General features: G+C 40.9%; 1 protein-coding gene across 21 annotated transcripts in view; it reads right to left on the minus strand.

The window, feature by feature from the left end:
- mark3a (MAP/microtubule affinity-regulating kinase 3a) overlaps positions 1-20,500 on the minus strand; it is a 49,932-nt gene that overhangs the window by 1,389 nt on the left and 28,043 nt on the right. For 3 of the 21 annotated variants that reach the window (XM_084381249.1, XM_084381234.1, XM_084381248.1), the window contains exons 10-17: positions 20,256-20,355; positions 15,978-16,090; positions 15,647-15,794; positions 14,658-14,875; positions 14,323-14,426; positions 10,774-11,046; positions 9,004-9,030; positions 1,688-1,732 (exon numbers count right to left, since the gene is read on the minus strand). In XM_084381249.1, the coding sequence (XP_084237375.1) occupies positions 1,688-1,732; positions 9,004-9,030; positions 10,774-11,046; positions 14,323-14,426; positions 14,658-14,875; positions 15,647-15,794; positions 15,978-16,090; positions 20,256-20,355 (1,028 nt within the window). Of the gene's footprint in view, positions 1-1,687; positions 1,733-4,402; positions 4,451-4,683; positions 4,764-9,003; positions 9,031-10,773; positions 11,047-13,075; positions 13,752-14,322; positions 14,427-14,657; positions 14,876-15,646; positions 15,795-15,977; positions 16,091-20,255; positions 20,356-20,500 lie in introns of those variants that run through there. The other 18 variants (XM_084381250.1, XM_084381245.1, XM_084381236.1 and 15 more) reach the window with 12 other exon arrangements.

The following is a 20,500-nucleotide window of genomic DNA, read 5'->3' on the forward strand; positions in this document are numbered from 1 at the left end:
TACTCAGGATAATCCGCAGAAGTCGTTATGAGCAGTTTCCTGCAGGAACTATTTTCTCTCTGTATCACCGCGCAGTAGGAAACATGCATCAGTAGGTCTGTGGATTGTCTTGACTGACTGAGTCATGATTTCTGACTTTATTAAATGTATTTTTTTTTTTGGCACCGCAAGTCGAGCGCCATCTTGTTCCAGTATATACGAGAGAAGGCAGACATCTTTAAAATTTGGCAACTCACACCAAAATGATCTGGATGGAAAAATAACACGACAGAGGCTTCTCTTCTGACTGAGCAAGAAAGCGAATAAGCAAAATTCCCAAAATGTCGAACTACTCCTTTAAACAATATTCAGCTTGTAGCCGGCGTTTGTTTCAGCCCCAGTTTGTACGTCTCATGTATCATCATTACATTCAAGTCACAAAGCTCGGCATTAGTTTGAATAAAACCAGGACACCTGATGATTTTCTGAAGGTTTTTCCAGATTCCTTAAAAAAAAACTCTTAATTATCTGGATGACGACTTTTGACCCGTTTCTTCTGGTTTCTTTTCAGGTTGTAGGAAATGTCATTAATCACTGTAAGTTTGGTACAAATTGGCATTAAATGATTAACTACCGAGTAAATCTGTTTACATTGATGTTACTATACATCAATTAAAAGATAAATTGTGCGTTTTCTGTGTAAGTGAGCCGGTAAATACTGAACTCTCATGTGAGCAAATGACAAGTTAAAAAAAAGATAAATCCGAGGTTGTCCAAGTTAATGTAAAATTAATCAAGTTCAGTTAATTTCAGTTCAATTTCAGCTTTGTTGCCATGGAAAATAGGTGTTTACATCGCCAAAAAATAATAAATATAGAACATTAATATATATCCAGTGTAAGGCTTCACAATATGAGATTGTCACTACATGATTATCGTGACATCTATAGAAATTTGAAAAGATCTTCTTTATCTTTAAGTGTTTGGTCAGTAAATTACCCTCAAAACAGTAAAAAAAACAAACAAAAGACACACAAAGCTGAATGTCTTCACTGGATTATTCACACAATATCATCATATGTGTGTTTATTACTGACACAACATCAATATTTCATTTTTTAATATGATGGTTATTGTGAATATTGTGTGCCCTAATGCAGATGATTAAAAAATACATTAAAAATATGATAGAAATGTGGACTTAAAAACAAATATAAATAGGGAAGAACTCAGAATATGCTAAATTTATATATATAATGTAATAAGAGAAATTATATTTTTATTGAGTCGTTGAGTATTTTTTGGGAAAACCTTCAGAACAGTTTTTTTTGAAAGTCCGTAAATATCTTCCGTACGATCTCTGTGACAGTGAATATAATGTAAACTGGGGTTAGACATCCATGCTGCAGGTTTTTGGGGGCATTAGGAGCATTTTCCAGCTTGACGAGAATACAAATATGCCATGCTAACAGAGCAGCACACGAGCACAGTGCCATGCAAACATAAACTTAAAAAACAAAAAAACAAGGCGCAACACTCAAAGGGCAAGGCTCAAATACAACACACCAAACACATCCAGACATCCCATGAGAAACAAAGCAGAGAGGGGGTCCTAAGCAAGCGGGTGGAGCACCTGGAGACTGCAGACGAGGACAACCTGAAGCCTACTTTAATAAAAGAGGGGGACCGACACATTAAGTAACCTCACCTTGAGCCCTCAAGTCTCCCGTTTCTCTCAAACTCGGTTGAGACTCTGAGGCGCATGAGAAGATCAGACAGGGAGGAGGAAAAAAGAAGAAAAAAAAAAAAAGATGTGGATTGTGCACGACAGAATAAAATAATCTCAGATCATTTCCAGTAAAAAAAAAATTTAAAAAAAAGAGAATATGTGTGATAAGAAGGAGAAGCGACATCGACGAGAAACCACCACCGAAAAAACACAAAGATGGAAGATTTGACTTCCGGTGAAAGAATCATGAGAAGAAAATCAAAAACAAAACAAGTGATGAATGTTCAGACTGTGATCCCAAACTGAAACCAAGCGTTCATAGATGGAGACAAAGAAAGAGATGTTTTGAACACACAGCAGGACGGAGATGCAGCTCATGAACTAGTGTGAGAGTGTCGACCCAAAAACAGCAGAACCACAACATCAACTACAGCCTGCAGGTCGGATTCAGGTGGGACGGGAGGTGATGGTGCAGAAGCACGACAGGAGTCTTCAACTACGTTTTTGGTTTCACATTTACTGTTTTTATTGCAATTTTATTGTTTCTCACCTACGATATTTAACTTCTGCTTCTTTCCTTCAAAAAGTTCTCAGACTGCATCTTTATCTTCCTTTATTTGGTGGTTTTAACGCAGGGCAGGGGAATGTGGATAAAATCAAAGTTATAAGTAAGCAAATGTTTTCATAAACATGTAAAATGTTGCATAACTTTGGAGGAGTTTGTACTTTCAGGTGATTTCCTGGGTGGGTAGAGTTTGTTTAATGTGAAGGAAGACCATGAGATGTGGTTAAAAGCTCCAGAAGAAGCGAGGCGCTGTAGGACTTGTACTATATTTCCAGATCATTTTCGTCTTCCACTGATAGAAAAATAAACCTAAAATATGCAAAAGAAAACCGTAATTTAACATCTAATTTTCTTTATGTTTTGGTTTTCTGTGATTTATACTGCGACAAGCAATAATTGGGGTGATTGGGTTTCTTGTATTTCCGAGTCTGGATCTTGATCTGAAGGACTTCATTAAATAAAGTTATTTTCAGTTCTTTAAACACAAAACTACTCCCACAAACAAAACTGGGCCACATGAACACAGAAAACTTTTCTGGGTTGAAGCAGATGGGAAACATGAAGCTGGGTGAAACTCCGGCTCTAAAAATAAAAATGTTCCCCGACAACGATTTGTTCCTGCGACTGAAGCGGCGACAGATTCAACAACTCAGCAGAAGTCTATTCTTGTTTTTCAGTCAGATAAAGCTGAGCTGCGGAGGAACTGTGTCGATGTGCGAACACTCGACAGGCTCGTCAGCCAGAAGTCAGCGAGGAAACTTTACAGTCAGAGTTGTTCCCACAGTCATCGACCAATAAGTCACGCGACGGAGGAGAAGCTGATGACGGCCATTTAACTTTAGATTTAAGCAAATTAAGCAATATTTGCTGTTAAAACTAGAAACTAAAGCCTGAGTTGATCTGATTTCATGATTAAATAAGTGAAGCTCTGGAAGAAGAAAGACATTTCTAATCTTCACAGGGTTCATTTCTCAGCTCTAAAACATTTAAGACAATTAAAAACCTATTTTAACGGACGCTTTAATTTTTTACGTTCTTAAAATGCATGATGTTTATAAAGATAGCTTAGCTTAGCATAAAGACTGGAAACAGGGGAAGCAGCTCGCTTCCCATATCTGCACGTCACATCTAGGGCCGCAAGGAGCGATTACTTTCATAATCGATTAATCTGCTGAATTTTTTCTTGATCTATGAATTGTTTTGTCAATTAAATGTAAAAAAAAATGTTAAGATATTAATCACAACGTCTTTAAATCGCTACTTTTCTCCGACCGACAGTCCAAAACCAAATGACTCTACATTGACCGGCATAAATGACGAAGATAAACAGTACATCATCACATTTCACCAGCAAATGTTTGACAATAGCTGGCGAGAGAGACTATTTTGTGGCGATATTAAATATTTACATGATTTATGCATCAGTGCGATCAAGTTTTTTGACTCTTCCGATATTTAATTTGCTTAACGAGACAGAAACACAGACTTCTGTTTGGTTTTTCCTCATAAACTGGATTTCCTGACGACTTAAATCAACAGAACTGAGAGGATTTTTGTCCACGATCGCCCAATTTTTGCCAGATTGCAAGAAAATAATAATTTTCCTCGAGACGACAAACTAACAGAGAGCAGCTGTGTTTCTTTACAGAGGAGGTGTTAATGTGCGTCTGTGTTCATCTGCTCTTCACAGTGACTCATGAGGACAGGAAACCAGTCTCCCTGAACGACTACAAACAAAAGAAAAATGTCTGACTCTAACAGAAGATTAGATTGAAAAGCAAATAAGCAGTAAGCTCCCTGCTCCTCTGACAGGACGGGTTCCCAGCATGCACTGCAGCCTGGAGAACAGAAAAACAGGACGGGTGGAGGAGGAAGTGACTCCCGAAACTCCCCGACAGCTCAAGAGACTCGACAACAAGAGGACAAGTGAACAGACAGGACTGACAGCAGGTCCTGGGTCGGTCAGAGAGGCTGTGAAGATCACAAGACCGAGGGAGGGGGGAGGGTGAGGGTAGGAGGGTGAGAGGGGTGAGGGCAAGAGGGGAGGAGGGTGAGGTCCTCCACATAACTGACACTCAAGACTTTGGTCTGAGAAGAGAGAGATTGAGGGATTTGAAACAGCCCCTTACTCTAGATCTTCATCTTCCTACAACTCTCTATATCTTCTGCTCGAGAATCTGAAAGAAAAAACGGGAATCTGAAAAAACGGCGACTTTTTTCTCAATGGACACATGACAAGAAAGAAAGAGAGAGGGAAAGAATATTATAAAATGTATGACATGAGGACAGGCCAAAAAAGAAGAGTAAAAACATGGAAGGATGATGAGAAGGAAGGAAGGAAGGAAGGAAGCAAGGAAGGAAGGAAGGAAGGAAGGACAGGCTGATAGAGACTGGAGGGCAGAAGACTTACTAAGGGTCTTTCCTCCCTGGGTAGAAGGGATGGCAGGCCCTGTTTTGGCCGTCTGCCGTTTGGCCGGGTCAATACTGACCCTGAGCAGAGAGGAAGAGCAGCAAGAGGTCAAAGGTTAAAGGACACAGGAAGGTTAGGAAGACAAAAAACACACAAACTGTGGAGGAGTGGAGGAGGAGGAAGAGGGAGGTGACTGAACCTAAAAACGTCCTGAGGAGGAGGAAGATGATAAAAAACTTGTTGGTTAAGTCCCGAGAGGTGACGATGAGGACTTCTGGCATGTGAAATGTACGAAGGATTGAAAGTGACACGACGTGGCAGAAGATCATCAGACGAGTCAGAAATATAACTGAACACATCACTAAATACTGTGAGTTAAATAATTAAAATCAGAGAAAAACGTAAAGATTTCATATTTTATTTTAACCTCCAATCGGTTGGGTTGAGCTCAATGCTAACATCAGCATGCTAACGTGCTCAATAACAATGTGAACGCGCTGACGTGTAGCCGGTATTGATAAGATACAACTTAAAAAATCAAACCAAAATTACAGCAACATAAGATTAAAATCCAAAATAATAGTCTAATAATAAAAGTGTCTAAAAAGGAGTAAATGCTGACATTTCAGTATCAAATAGAAAATAAGATAAATTAATCAAACATAAATAATAAACTAAAACAGAAAAGGTAAGTAATGATACTGAGAAGTAATAAAAGGTGATGTTGCACCTGATTTCGTCAAATCTATTAGTTAATCAACAGAAAACTAAATTAGCAACAATTATAATGAGTCATTTTTCAGATTTCAGCTTCTCAAAAGTGTTTTGAGATGTTTAATTTTTATCTTTTTATTACACTATAAAATAATTTATCTTTGGGTTTTTGGACCGTTACGTCATCTTGGGGTCTGAAAAACTGCAAATAAAAGGAGCTGAAAAATAAAACAAGCAACTGAATGACTAAAACAGGCAGTTAAGTAACAAAATAAACAGATTGAGGGTTAAATAAAACACATTTTTACTCTTAATTTCTAATTATTCAACTAACAGTCTTATTTATTGATCTTCTCAGGTGTGTTTCTGACTCATCCGATCACCTTTTACTCCATTTTGTCTCTACAGAAATGAGGACAAACACAAAAAAGCAAAGTGAGGTGATCATAGTGAGGATGATGACAGATGACACCAGAGTTCACCGACTCGACTCTCTGGATGATGAAGACGCCAGAGGCAACAGGACTGTCCACCAATCAGCCACCAGAGGGCACCGCAGAGCCTTGAGACGGCTCCCTGCGAGGGCCACAAAGCTCCTCCACTGCTCAGAGAAGCCGCCATCATAACGGCGGCGGGTTCAGTTTGACCACAACTAACTAATCACTTCAAAAGATCTAGTTTAGGAATCAATCAGACCTGCGGGGTTTTATTCTGGCGTCCTGGGCTGATGTCAGGTCAGTTTCACAGCCTCCTCTACAAACACCGACCCTCCAATAAAAAGGGAGCGAGGAGCTGAAACTGACCCGATTCCCTCAGACAGCCAGAAATATTGAATGTGATTCATGTTTGAAAGAGGAGAAATGTCTGTTCTGGATCTCTTGAAAGGGTTAAAAGAGTTATATATTTGATTTTAAAGAATTATTTTAATCAGTCGGACATTTTGTTAAAGGATACGTTCACATTCTTTCAAGTCCATCTGTTTATAACACCTTGAAAATGAAAATGTCGCTTTCAGGTGGTTCGTTCTTAAAGAAATGTCAGTAAGTGATAGAAGACAAAATACAGTTCCTGTTCTGTGTAATCGAGAAGGGAAAATTCATTTTTCTTGCCCATAAATCGACCACACGATCGCCAAAAAATAATATATATATATTTTTGTGTAACACACTGAGCGATAAAACATTTCTTTATCATTTTTGTGAGCAAAATGAGCTGAATTTCTTCTGATTTTGGGCCGATTGTCAGATGAAACAAGCCACTAAACACATAACAGGCGTTTATCCTGCTATTTTAACGATTAATTTAGAAAATTACTGTCAAAAATCAAAGCTGAGACAAATCTAGAAGTAAATAGGTTTATAAAATAGAATAATATACACCAAATACAACAATATAAGGAAAAATAGCACCTAATAATGAACTGGAAACTGTTTTAAAAATAACAGGATGGATTTTGTCTCTATCAATATCAGTGTATCTGCTTTAAGAAGGGATCTCTTGTACATAAAATGATTTAAATGTCGTATTAAGACAGACTTGAAAAAATGTGAATCCATCTTTTATGTACCTTGAAATTAAAATAGTTTTTATCTATTCATGAGTTAAAATGAACTGTCTTTGTTAAAAACGTGTGAAAAGTTGATTATTGTTCATGTTTTATACTTTTAATTCACAGTTTTATTCCTCTTTTACATCTGGATGTTGTTTTGAATCTACAGCTGATCATAACCGATCAATGCGTTCAAGGAAAACAACCTCTGAGTCTGACACCACCCTGCTGAAGGCCGGACAGCCTCACACAGCTCTGAAAGTTAGAAACCGAAAGCCCAGAAATCCTGAACACCAACCGATCCCAAACACAAAAAACAGAAAGTTGCAAAAAAAAAAAAAGGGACAAAAGAATCGACCGACAGGCCTTCAGGAAGATATTTACTTTAACTTAGATCAACCCAAGCCCTCCACACACAACAATCTATACAAAATGTCTGCTTTACAAAAAGAAAAACACTTATTTATTTAGCTCTTTGAGGCCCGAACATTTCCTCGTCTGTCTGACAACAGGAAGAAATCTCATTCATGGTGATTTCTTCTGTTCTGACAGCCACGAGAAATCACATCTGGGCCAGAGAGAGTTAAAAAAAAAAAAATCCTGTTTCTGTGGTGAATAAATGCAGCAGGATAACGTTTAAGGCACCATCTTAAATGTGCAGTTTCAACAGCAGAGAGAGAGAAAGAGTTCAGTCGTTAACAACAATCATTGTGGTGAGAAAAACAAACCACAATCAATGGCAGCTGGAAGAAGCGACCCCATGCAGGCATTGGCAATTGATTAGTGGCAAGCTGCTTTGTTGTTGCTGTTGGTTAAATCGACTGATTGTTCAAGGAGTTCTGGTTCTGCTCTCCCAATCAGCCGTTATCCACTCAGACCAACCACAGCCGCACCGGGTACGTTTACACACACAGAAACACCAGTTCGAACCGGATTAATGCAGAACTCCAGCCGATCAAATGATCCTTTGGATTCATAATCAGGTCTACGTCAATAAATCTTCAGAGACAGAAGCTTTAATCTGGATTATATATTCATTTTTTGCGAACTTTCACTTGATCTTGTTGCCTTAAATCCCTCTAAGGAGGAAGAGTTTGACACTTTGGGAAGTACGCTTAATCCTGGTGAGACGATTCATAACACTCAGCCAGCAGCTAGTTAGCTTAGCTTAGCATAACGACTGGAAACAAGGGGAAACAGCTAGCCATACAGCTCCAAATCCTCCACCTGCATGTCACACTAACGGCTGCAACTAAGGATTATTTTCATTATCAATGAATTAAGAAAATGACTCTTCATTTACTGTCGGAAATGATGAAGAAAAGCCGCAAATCTTCATGTTTAAGAGGCAGAAACCAGACAATGTTGGACATTTTTGGCTTAAAAATAACTGAAAACAACTTGTTTATTAAAATAGTTGGCGATTAATTGTCTTTCAATCAGCTGATCGTTGCAGCTCTCATTACATCTTCTGTATGTTACTTATGTAGCAGGCAGCCGAGGTATTACCAAGTAGATACTAACTGAGTAATACCGTGATATTTTTGAGGTTCTTGTACCATTAAAATCGCGGCTCTTGTCCAGGTAAGACAGTGAACAAGTTCACCCCACCCCTCATTAAAGAAAATACAGTTATCAGTTATCAAGTTGCTGTAACGCACCTGACAACCCCTGGCTAGCTGTTTCCCCTCGCTTCCAGTCTTTATGCTAAGCTAGCTCCAGCCTCATATTTACCGTACGGACATGAGAATCAATCTTCTCACGTAACTCTCAAGAAAGTGAAAAGCGTATTTCCCAGAGTGTCACACACTTCCTTTAACAATAAAAAAAAAAAAGCCCCATTGACCAATTAGAAGATGTTATCTAATCCGATCACATTAATCTGATTATGAACTGTGTGCGTGTGAATGTACCCGGAGAGTCTTTTTGTTCTGCTAAGCGGTGTTAGTTCAGTGCCAGCAGCCCCACGCGTCTGTAGAGTCTCAGAGGAAGTTTTTCAGCGAGATTGTTTTTCGTTATTTTTGGCACAGAGCGAAAAGGCAGTACAGGAGTCCTACCTTTTGGTAAACCTGAATGACATGTTTCTACAACAGAATCAGACAAAGAAACAGTGAAAATGGTGAAGGAGGAGTGAGAGGAGGAGGAAGAGGAGGAGGAGGAAGAAGGGGAGGGATAGAGGGAGGAAGGAAGGGAGAGAGGAGTCTGAATGAGTGAACAAAAATGGGGTGATTGGAATCATCAACAGTGGAGGGGAAGATTAATTTGCTCATTGATTATCAAATGATTTCAATTCCTCATTTTAGGTCAGTCATTGCAGGAGGGATTCCCGTCGCTGGCCTGGCTGCCACGTCCAGAGCCTTTTCATGCAGACAAGACGTGTCTTAATAAATCAGGACTGCGACTAACGATCATGTTCGGGGTCTGCGGATTATTTTCTTGATTAAAGAAAATAAGAAAAATGCCCGTCGCAAAGTCCTGAAGCAAGTGGTGGGAGAAGTACTCGGTGAAAATAACCCACACTCTAGAAATACTCGGGCAGACATGTTTTCTTCTGCAATCCATGTCAAGACAAGTCGAGTCGAGTCCTCAGTTAAAGCGAGTTAAGTCCCAAGTCAAGTCACTTTTTCCTCCCTAATTATCCTCATTATGATGTCACACTGCATTTAACCTCTGACCTTTTGGACATCAAATATCATTAGACATTTGTGTTAAATTTTATTGTAATCATCGTATGAATTCTTGAGTTACGGCCAAAAATGCAATTACCTCGATGTGTTCACAAGAATGGGGACGGACGGGTGTTCAAAAAGTACGACAATGAATGAAATCTGTATTATAATTTTGATATTCAGTGAAATAAATGTGATCAAATAAAAAGAAAATAACTTGTTTAAACTATAACTCACACACCAGACAAATAAAGACTAAAAACAAAATGAACACAGAAGTCATTCAAGTCATCGTGTCTCAGGTCACGTCCACGTCGATGTGCGTCTGGATCAATAAAGTTTTATCTCATCCTACAATAATACATCATTATCATTTATTTCTTGATTTAATGTTTATTAATCTGAATGTGAAACTCTTTAAGTCGAGGTAAAGCGCTCGAGTACTTTTCCACCACCGCCCAAAGTTTAGTCTTCAGATGTTGAAGAAAAGCTTCCGACTCACATCTGAGAAGCTGCTTTGTTTGATTTTTGCTTGATAAAATAACTTCACTGATTATCAAAACAGCGGATTGTTTCAACTGGAGTCCTCTGGTTTTGCTTGTGCCGACAGGAACCACGTGAATTTCATCTACTAATATTTAAAGTTCAGCCGCTGCATGAAAAGATCTCTTCATCGCTCTTCTGCCAGAAAATGATCAGCAGACATCTTTAATGAATGACAGGACTGAAAGTATCTGCTGTGTTGTGGCTCTTGGAAGTTTCTTGGACCATAAACAATATCGCAAATTTCATTAAAAGGAGGTCAAATCGTGGCTCGTTCAGAGTGTTTCAGCGCTCCGTGGCAGGCATCCAGGCAGCGACGGATAAACAATTTAGGCTTAAGAATAAATCACATCGTACAGGACAGTGAAGTGTTTCCCCCCAGCATGTAATTTATCATCCTAACTCTACAAGGCACTGTGTTGATTGGCTTCTAATTCGAACAGACAGAGTCACAGGAGATTAAACTGTACAGAGCCGGGCTGGAGTCTCTCCGCTTTCTAATTCGGTCTCACATAAATGATTATTTCAGAGTGAATTTAAAACGGACTGAGCAGAAAGAGAGCTAAACTCCAGCCCCTCGGTGTTAAGCTTGACGTGAGGTGTCTCCTCTCCTACCTGCGGGTGAGTTTGGAGGTCAGTTTGGAGAAAAGGTTGCTGGTTCCACGGCTGCGGGTCTGAGAGAGAGGGGTGGCATCGTGGGAGAGGGTGGGCGAGGCCGGCGGCCCGTTGTACGTGGCCGTGCGGCGGTCCCTCAGCTGGCCGCCGTGGAAGGTGCTGCGGCTGGCGGTGCCTCGCGGGAAGCGCAGCCGGTCGGGTGTGGTGGCGTTGGCGATGCTGTGGATCGACGCCACCGGGTTCCTCTGGGTGCCGGGCGACACGGCGACGCTGCTGAGGTGGAGGAAGGAGGAAGAGAGGAAACAGAGCCAATTAACTTTCAACTCCAAAAACACAAAAGGTTTAAAGTTTTTCCACTGCAGACTGAACCAGAACCCTGGCAGCTAATATTTGTCTTTTATTTAAAATTGTGTTCAGTACGTGTGTTATGGATGCCGCCAATTTTTGCATGATTCAAGGGTCCGGGTCAAACGACTGCGATGGAAAAACTCTTTAAAACTTCGTCACATTTCCCTCCTCATCTTTAAAATGTCAGTGCTCGTTATTCCTACATGGATTTCTAAAGCGGCCATGGATCTTTACTGAATGAGTCTTGCATGTTAAGATGTCAACAGGGTAGGAAATTAAATCTAAAAATGAAAATGAACAAAATCAAGATCCCTCTGATCCGTTACATTTGTGTTTAGGTTAAAACTAATTTCCTATCTTAGCAAACAAAGCTAACTAGCTTACATCTTATGCCACAAGAATCTGGAATAAATCAGGTCTTTTTGTTGCTCGTCTATTTTATATATATGATATTTAATTGGATGCCACAAAGTAAAATCTGTCTCCGAAGTGGTGTATGTCTTTTATTCCCGCTCTCGTGTATAACCGCATCGTCACAGTAAGATTAAAGCTGGGTCGCACCAACAGCTATTTTCTTTAACCAGATTAAATTGTGCCGCACCAAACTATAAAAATAGAAGAATGAGCTTTTAAGACCGGTTTAAATTCAATTCTTCAGCTACGTTTATTCTTTGAAGCTAGATTTAATTTAGTTCTGTTGTGGTTTGCGTTGAAAACTCGGCTCTGATGGCTCCTGGGTCGCTGTAAAGTTAAAGACCCCAGAGGGTCGACTGTGGACCCTCCCGAGCTCTTTCACACAGAAGGAAATAGTTTTCTGAGTCGCTAAAATAGTTTCTTGGCCACTGGAAAAAAGACTCTGCTCTGCTAACAAGCTATAGCTGATGTAACAGGACCAAGACATCAAATCAAAGAGTCAGTGTGGGTGATTTTTTTGGCATAAATTCACCAGCCAAAGTTCATTTACAGGCCCTCAGCTGATGTTAATTTCCCACCCTGAACATCAAGCCTCTTAACGTGAACAATGAGAAGAGTGAGCTGTGTCCCTGATCAGCTAAAACAAAAAACAGACGATGGTCGGAGGGTGCTTGGGGCAGCAGGGTGGAGCTCGGCCATCGTGTCGGACACCAGCAGGTGCGGGGATCCAGACGGAGAAGATCAGGGGTCAGAGTTTAGAGCAGAGGATGGAGGAGGGACCAGGAGCAGAGCTGTGAGCGTTTGTTATTGCAAAATGTCGGCAGCGGAGACAGAGAGGTCCTCCGGTTCATGGCTGGCAGAGGGATGATGCAAACACGGAAAAATATTATCACACACAGAGTTTCAGGCCTCGTTCGTCAGCGTGCGGCAGCTTGATTCCAGTGTGAGGATACATATTTTTCTCGACTTGTGCCTCCACTTTTATCAGTTGTCTGAAATCAACTCCCACCAGGTTACAGGAGCAGGTAAAGTCTGTATCTGCTGGATGAGCAGGAGTCTGATACAGTGATAGAAAACCACCCATGATGGTGAAAACCTGATAACTTAAACAGCTTATGTTGTTTTTAGTTTCCTCTGCGCTTCTGCTGCGACCACATCATCACGTCCTGCACATTATTCACAATAACTGCATTTAAATTTGAAGTCAGTGGTAAGCAACGACTCGAGACCGATTATTACCAAAAGATTTACTCCACGTACATTTTCCACTGAGATTAGATTCAGACAGCTTTAGCTTTTGAAACATTTCACTGATGAAAGGCTGATTTAACATGTTTTGATGAAGCAGGAGCATTACCCTCTGCAGGAGCTACGTCCCAAGTAAGTTGGTTTTTAGTTTATGGGGTAAAAAAACGTGTCATACACGAGTCAAGTGGTTTGTTGAGAAGCCAGTGAAGACTTTTCTTCTGCTGGGCTGCAACTAACGGTTATTTGAATGTTAATTTATTTAAATTATTGAATTAAAATGGAGTAAAATGTCGATCAGTGTTTCCAAGACGACGTCCTCTAATGTCTCGTTTGTCCACAACCCAAAGATATTCAGTTAACTGTCAGAGGAGGAAAGAAACTAGAAAATATTCTCATCTAAGCGGCTGGAATCAGGCTAGTCAGGCTGCTTTTTTAATAACTTAACATTAATTGATTACTTGATTGACTTTCTGTAAGATTTGTACACAACACAAGCAATCCTACATTTTGAACTATGCGTGTTCTCCGCTCCACCATCCCTCATTAATTCGACTCAAGTCTTTTCCTTTCCCTGCTCGTTCCTGATGAGCGCAGATTTCAGACGCTGACAACAAAAACAAGTTGGCCGCACACTCTCCTTACTGTTGTCTGCAGGAAATGGTGTCCATGGTTTAGTTGTGGGGTTACAGAGTGTGAAGCTGGCTGGATGTGTGGGTTAGCGAAGGGGCCAAACAGGGGCTGAGACATGAGAGGAGACAGACAGGGGTGGTTTGGAGGCCCTGCCGTCTTACTTGGGCGTGCAGTAGTCCAGAGCGTAGTAGGAGTGGGGCAGCGTGGCCCAGCCCGCCTGGCAAACGTACAACGGGCCGACGGTTTGATACCTCAGCCGCACCGAACTGGACGAGGCACCGAACGCAGCGGCCGCAAAGGCAGAGGAGGGGCTAGTGGCACAAGCCATCTCGGTCATGCTGGTCATGCCACAGCGAAAAAAAACACCGCCCCACCCACCGAAAACCACAAACACACAGGTAGAAATGAAGAATAAGATGATGAGAAAAAGGGAACGTAAATACAAGAAAAGAAAAGAAGAAATAGAAAGAAAGTAACGGAATGAAACAACGGAAATCTGCTCTTCTGATCCTGTCTGGATTTTCTTTCAGCAGTAAAAAGGAGAGTGTGGAAGGCTGACACTGATATTTTTGTAGATATTTATATTTACTAGCTTTTATTTGGCCACATTTGTGTTCATAATGAGGTGTTTTCCATTCTTGTTGGGTAGAAAAAGCTCTAAAACAGCATTTAGATAAAAAAAACTGGCAAAGAAAAGCACTGACTGATGGTTAAACAATAAAAAATAAACATAGTGGGTAAAGGCTCAGTACTCTGACTTAAAATGCTCTTGAACAAAAAGGAAATGATCTTGTGTGTGTGTTTTCTGTCCACTGACTCAAACCCAGATTCTTTCTCTTGGTGCTGATGCAAGTTTTATGTTTTTTTCATGATGAAACCGGGTCAAAGACAACAAACATCCTCTCTCACCTGTTCTCCTTCCCGTTGGGGATGACGGAGAGGCGGTCCGTGTTGTTTCTGTCGCTGCAGACGTACGTGTTCCTCCTGGTCATACCTGCCGACGCAGTGTTATTCTGTAGAGAAACAGACATGACACCATATAAATACGGCCGTTTAAAACTTACATGATTATAAAACATGACAATTCATTGTTTGATGTTAAAAATAACATCATGAGGATTATAAACCCGATCTCGGGAGAAGTTGGGACGCTGTGCAAAATTTAAAATGCAGTAATTTGCTTGTCGTTTATTTCTGCTCTGCAAGAAGGAATTAATCCACTGTTTTCCTTCTTATTGACTCACGCTCGGGCCGGTGGTGGCGCCTTTCCTGCGGTCGGGGATGTCGGCCTTGTTGGGGTTGTTGGCGTTGCCCAGCAGAGGGCTGGCGGGTGGAGCCCCGCGGCTGCCCGGGGTGCTGGGTTTACGCAGCTGGACTCCACTTTCCTCCTTGGCGCTGTTCTCGGCCGTGGTGGTCTGACTCCTCTTTGGATGAGACATCCCTGGAGGGACGTTCTGACCGACTACGGAGAGAAAAAAAACAGACACAGAAGTGTGACGGGTGAGTCAACGATGTTGTTTGTACCTCTGGCAAAAAGACGTTTTAAATGAAGTGTTTTTATCCAAAATGAGACGACCTACATGTGGAGAATATCTGACACTGACTAACAGTGACTGAGGACACAATCAAGAGCACATGAAGGTATTTTTAAGGAAGTAGGCTGATTTAGTTCATAGTTGAAAAAATATATCACTCTGCTGTCTGCGTTTAAATGCAAAAATAATGAGGCTGAGGCCATTTCCCCCTAAAATAGAGCTGTGGTTTTACGGTTTCCAGCTTCTCAGAGGTGAGTATGTACGAATTAGCGTCTGTTTAGTTGTTGAACTGTGTCACCTGAAGTGCCACGGCTTTCTTTAAAAGTACAGTGAACGACGGCTGTGAATCGCCGTGTTAGAGCCGGAGCTTAAAGCTGCTCAGTGCAGCCATACAGGCTGCAGCTCTAACAGAGAGGAAGCCGTAAAAAACGGAGGTTATTGACAAAGCATTATATCACAGCGGACAGCACTGAGCTGTGCAAATAAGCTAAAGGTTAAAGTGCCTCCACCGTGTGACTGGTCTGATTTAACTGCTTTTATCAGCCTGACAACAAGCTACTGAAAGAAACTGAACTTTATAAGGAGGGAAAAGCACAGCGGGCACAGATGGCGGCCGAATTCACAGAGTTTTAATGGTTGATATTTTGTTTTCAGATGTGATCAGAGCAGAAAGAAACTAACTGGTGCGTCGGCCTCACCTTGTTCGCTGTAACGTCTCTGTTTGTGGTTGGAGGAGACGCTCCTCTGGACTTTGAGGTGTGAGGGCGACTGGCCGTTGAGCTCGCTGTTGGGTCTGGGTTTGGCCAGAGACAGGTTGCTGCTGGAGGCCGACTCGGTGGGCTCCAGCTGGGAGACAAACAGACAAATAACAGGTTCATGTCCCACCGTCAAACTAGAGAACCAGGCAGCGTGAATAAACAAGGCTTTGCTAAGCGTAGTTCGTCGGAAGTTGGTGGTACAGCTTGCACATGGCTGGAGAAGAAGAAGAAGTAGAGTTTGCAAACTGGAAACAAAACCAAAGGTTTGTACCTCGGAGGCCTTCCTGCCCAGCAGCAGGTAGGTGGCTGTGATCTCGTCATACTTCATCTTGGCCAGAGACTCCTGGATCTCCTCCAGGTTGAAGCCCATCCCGACCATCACATCTGCACAAAACAAGACACAAAACACGGCTCATTTAGAAAAAATAATAAAATACTACAATCACCAATTTTGGGGAAATCAAAAGTTGGATATCAAAAGAACATGTAAGAAATCTTTCTAAAACTAGGAAACGCCTCAAAAGCATCTCGGCGTACATTTTCTACGAACACGCTCACAGGCAGTGTGACTTATTTAGCAGAATAAGGAGCGACAATATAGACGAGATATCCAACAGCATATGGCAGATTATTAATGTTTCATGTGAAATTCTCGGTCTGGCCTTTTGCAGACGCTCCTCTGTGATTATTACATGAAGGGTGAAGCGGGAATCGTGTTCGAGAGGTGAGGAAATCAGAAACAATCAGTCCTTTTCCTTCTCTCTGGTTCTGCCTCGATCAATCAGAAGCAGGCAGAGTGTTACAGAGCGCACACACACACACACACACACACACACACAGACACACAGAGACACACACACACGTGACTATGACGCACCGCCTCCCCATCGTCCAGCTCACGTTTGTAGCAGCATGTCAGGTGAAGCAGAGCGGAGTTTCCTGCTGCAGCAACATTTATCCCTGCGAGTGTGTTTCCCTCCCCCAACATGCATTATATGAAGGCTTTCCATCCTTTCATCCCGACGCTACGCCGCCCATTAATTTTTAATAGCCACTCTTCTATCCGAAACACGTCGGAGAACACTTCTAATCAAAGCGCAGGCAGCACTGGCTTCTCAGTAAAAGGTGTTAAGATGAGTCACGAGCTTCGCTGACGGTGCTCTGATTTCCCGACGGCAACGGCTCCGCCGGGCTCGTTTTCACCAGGAGATCCACCTCGTCTCGAGATCAAACTCTGAATACATTCGGAGAGTTACGTTTTTAAAATTTTAACAAACATCTGTTCCTGCAGCCCTGAAGCTCTTTTGAGCCGTGTGAGGAAGAGAAGCTTCAATGGGATGTTGACAGTAACGAGTGTGCGAGTGTCAGAGCATCTCAGTATTTTTAGCAAACGTTAGCTTCTAAAATAAAACGTCTCGTCCTTGGAGCAGATTGCTTTATGTGGACAGCAGTTAGAGTCTCTGCTGTGCACTTTCATTACTCCTAAAAGGGACGTAAAATCTGAAATATCATATCAGTAATGTCATAAATACATATCAGATGGTTTAAATGTGATTTAATATGAGTGTTTTATTACTTTAAGACAATAGATGTTAAAAATATAGACAGTATTAGAGTCACATCCTGTTGTTAACGTTCTTAACAACCAACAAGAAACTGAATAAATATATATTTAATTTATAAAACTCCTTTACATCGTTTTTCATCCAGAGAGCGCTGGCGTTCATCCTGCGCTCACAATGTTGTGAAATAGAATAAATATATAAGGAGTTTCTCTAGTCGATGTGTGATTACTTAAATAAAAATGAATGTTGTCCGATATTTTATCATATTGTTTTATTTTATGTGTCTTTAATCCGACTTTCTGACACTTGAAACGTTTGTATTAGTGTCTCGTACCTCTCGTATATGTTTTTATATATTTTATGCTTTTATTTGTTTGTGAAGCACTTTGAACTGCATTTTAAAGTATGAAAGGTTATTAATAAAAATATGATTAAAATGTATTATTATTTGTACAATATTGGTATTTTTCACTTTCACAATGTGTATTTTTAAAGCGGTGGAATAAAACATGAGCTCATTAACATTTATGCATTTGATTTAGCGCCATTACACATTTCAAAACAGCGCCGCCATCTTTGCTGCAGCTGCAACCTCGTTGTTCTCCAAACGCCATCAAGGATTTGACATCTACATCACCATGAGCACGACGTCACAGGTGTTATTACAGTGTCAACTAATTAAAAAGGGACTTTTTTATTATTACAACTTTCCAAACAGATATTTCTTCACCAGTTTCTGCTCAATGGTGCTTTGGATGACTTGCAACCTGCAACTGTATCTGCTTTAAGAAGCCCAAACCCTCACTCATGACACCTTTTAAGCAAAAAAACTCCATGTTTACCGTTTTCAAAATACCACAAACTCTATAAATGCAAATAATTCATCCTGTCCGACAGAATTTTCTTGACGTCAGGGAGAGAAAAAGCCTCTCGGGCTGCGTTCTGATCATCGCGTCACACTGAAAGCCGTGCTAATGCCATTATGTTCGGTTGGTTTACAGCTCTCCTGTGCACGTTTTTTACTGACTGACATCTTCTAATTTAGTCGAATTAATTCTTTCCACGCCGACGTGGAGTAATCCAGCCTGGCAGACGTGACAAATCTCAGTAAACTAATAAAGAAAACACCCACGTCATGATTTTTTTTTAAAAAAAGAGTCTGTCTTCTATACCTGGAAACTTTAATCGTGTTCGACCTGCAGGGAAACATCGAGCTTCTTGGAAAACCGGCTGAAACGTCAGACTGAGGGTGAGAAACGAGCCCTGCCTCTGTAACCAGGCAGAATCTGAGATAACCATCTTTCATCATCCATGTCCTCACTCTCTCTCTCACTGTGTCTCCTGCTCCCCTCAACACGGCTGCTTCCTTCTCCTCCTCAAATTGTTTATCGTCAAAGTAAATAATAACGGATATTTTTATTTTCCTTTCTGGAAACGTTTGTTAAAGGTTTATTCTGACGTGACAGAAAGAGGAACGACGCCCGTGTGACGTTTGACAGCTGATGTTAAAATTAAAAGTCATGTTATCCAGGAAGTTTTCTGTTCTCCCACAGGAGAAGCATCAGATTTTAAAACCTTAAACTTTACAGACTGAGCTGACATGAGAAGAATCTCCTCGACGCATGCAGCCGAGCGATTATTTTCATTTTGGATTAATCTGTCGATGATTTAATGTCAAATAAAAACAGTAAAAAATGTCTTTCACGGCTTCAAGAACTAAAGTCGTCCTCAAAAGTCCAAAAAACAGACGTACTCTCACAGAAGACTAAGGAAAGGGGATTTAATTAATTCAGCCTGGATGGACTGGGGGTGGGGAATTTTGACATTAATGGTTTAAAAAATGTCTCACTGTTAATCTAGTTGCAGGAAGAGCCGCAACAAATAGTTAAATGATTGAAAAGAAAGTATTTTTCAAGCAAAAATGTCAAAAATCGTCTGTTTCCAGCTTGTTAAATATGAAGATTTGCTGTTTTGGGGTTTTGGACTGTTAGTTGAAGACGTTTGTTTATTGAATTTAGATTTTGAGGTTTTCTGTTCTTTAATTTCTGTTCTTATGTTTGAACGCTTTAATTTCACGGTTTGTTTCTTTTTTTTTTTTAGTGCTCAAAATAAAAATATCTCAATCAAACCAAAAAAAAGAAATGAAGGACGTGATTAGTAGAATAATCTTTATATTCTACTCTCTAAAAATATAATCTGCAGATTAATCAATTATGAAAATAACCGTTAGCTGCGGTCCTGGCTGCAGATCAATTATCCGATTCGATTGGTCGACATGTTGTTGCAGCTTTTATCTCGACAGCTTATTTTTTGGTTAAATAAGTTCTGCTGCAGCCTTTTTTGTGTTAATCTGATCGTTTTCTATTGTTACCACGCCCGACTCTGTGAGATTACCATTGTGACTTTTACGTAAAAGTGACTCACATCCCTCCTGAAGTCACGACTGTTTAAATCATTTTTGCAGTGGGAGACACGATCTCCCCTAAAATATCTTCCTTTTCATTTGGGAGAATGTTTACGTAAGCTTTTATATGTATTATTAAAGGATTCAGGGATTCCTCTGCAAGATTGAGACATCTCCTCTCTCCTGCACTCGCTGGGTAACTGGGAGTTTGCACCGGCACATGTGCACCGACAGCCAACCTCAGCTGCTCTTACGTAAGAGCTCCCCCTCGTTTACAGCTTTCATCCAGGGCACGATGGGGAGGCTTCTCTCTCTCTCTCTCTCTCTCTCTGTCGCGCTCTCCCTCTCTCCATCTCCACTCTTTAGTCGCATGCAGCAGCACAGCTCGTGTTTATTTATTCATCCTCACGTTTCATCTTTTCTTTAAAGCCTCTTCAGCACTGAAATAATGAGACCGAGTCTGTGGAGCGCTTCGTTTAACGCCTCAGACATTTTCTCACCATCAAAGACACCATATAGTTTTACTGTAATAGATGGGAAGGACAATATTTGACTCGGTGTGATGGTTTTTTTTTTTTACCTATTCTCTTCTGGTCCGTGATGTCCAGCTCAGGTTCAGTGTAAGGCTTGAGCTCGTCCTCTTCAAATCCTGCGTTGATCCATCGATCCTTCATGATTTGCTGCAAAAGCAAAGTGAGACAATTAGAGCCCGAAAGACATGAGAAAGAAAGATTTTGAGGCCGGTAGCAGTATAACATATTAATAATATGCATTTTTACACGTTTTCTGGAATGATGTGGATGAAAGTAACCAGATTTTTAGGTT

This window comes from Pagrus pagrus (assembly GCF_965226575.1).
Source record: "Pagrus pagrus genome assembly, chromosome: 18".
Classification (NCBI taxonomy): domain Eukaryota; kingdom Metazoa; phylum Chordata; class Actinopteri; order Spariformes; family Sparidae; genus Pagrus; species Pagrus pagrus.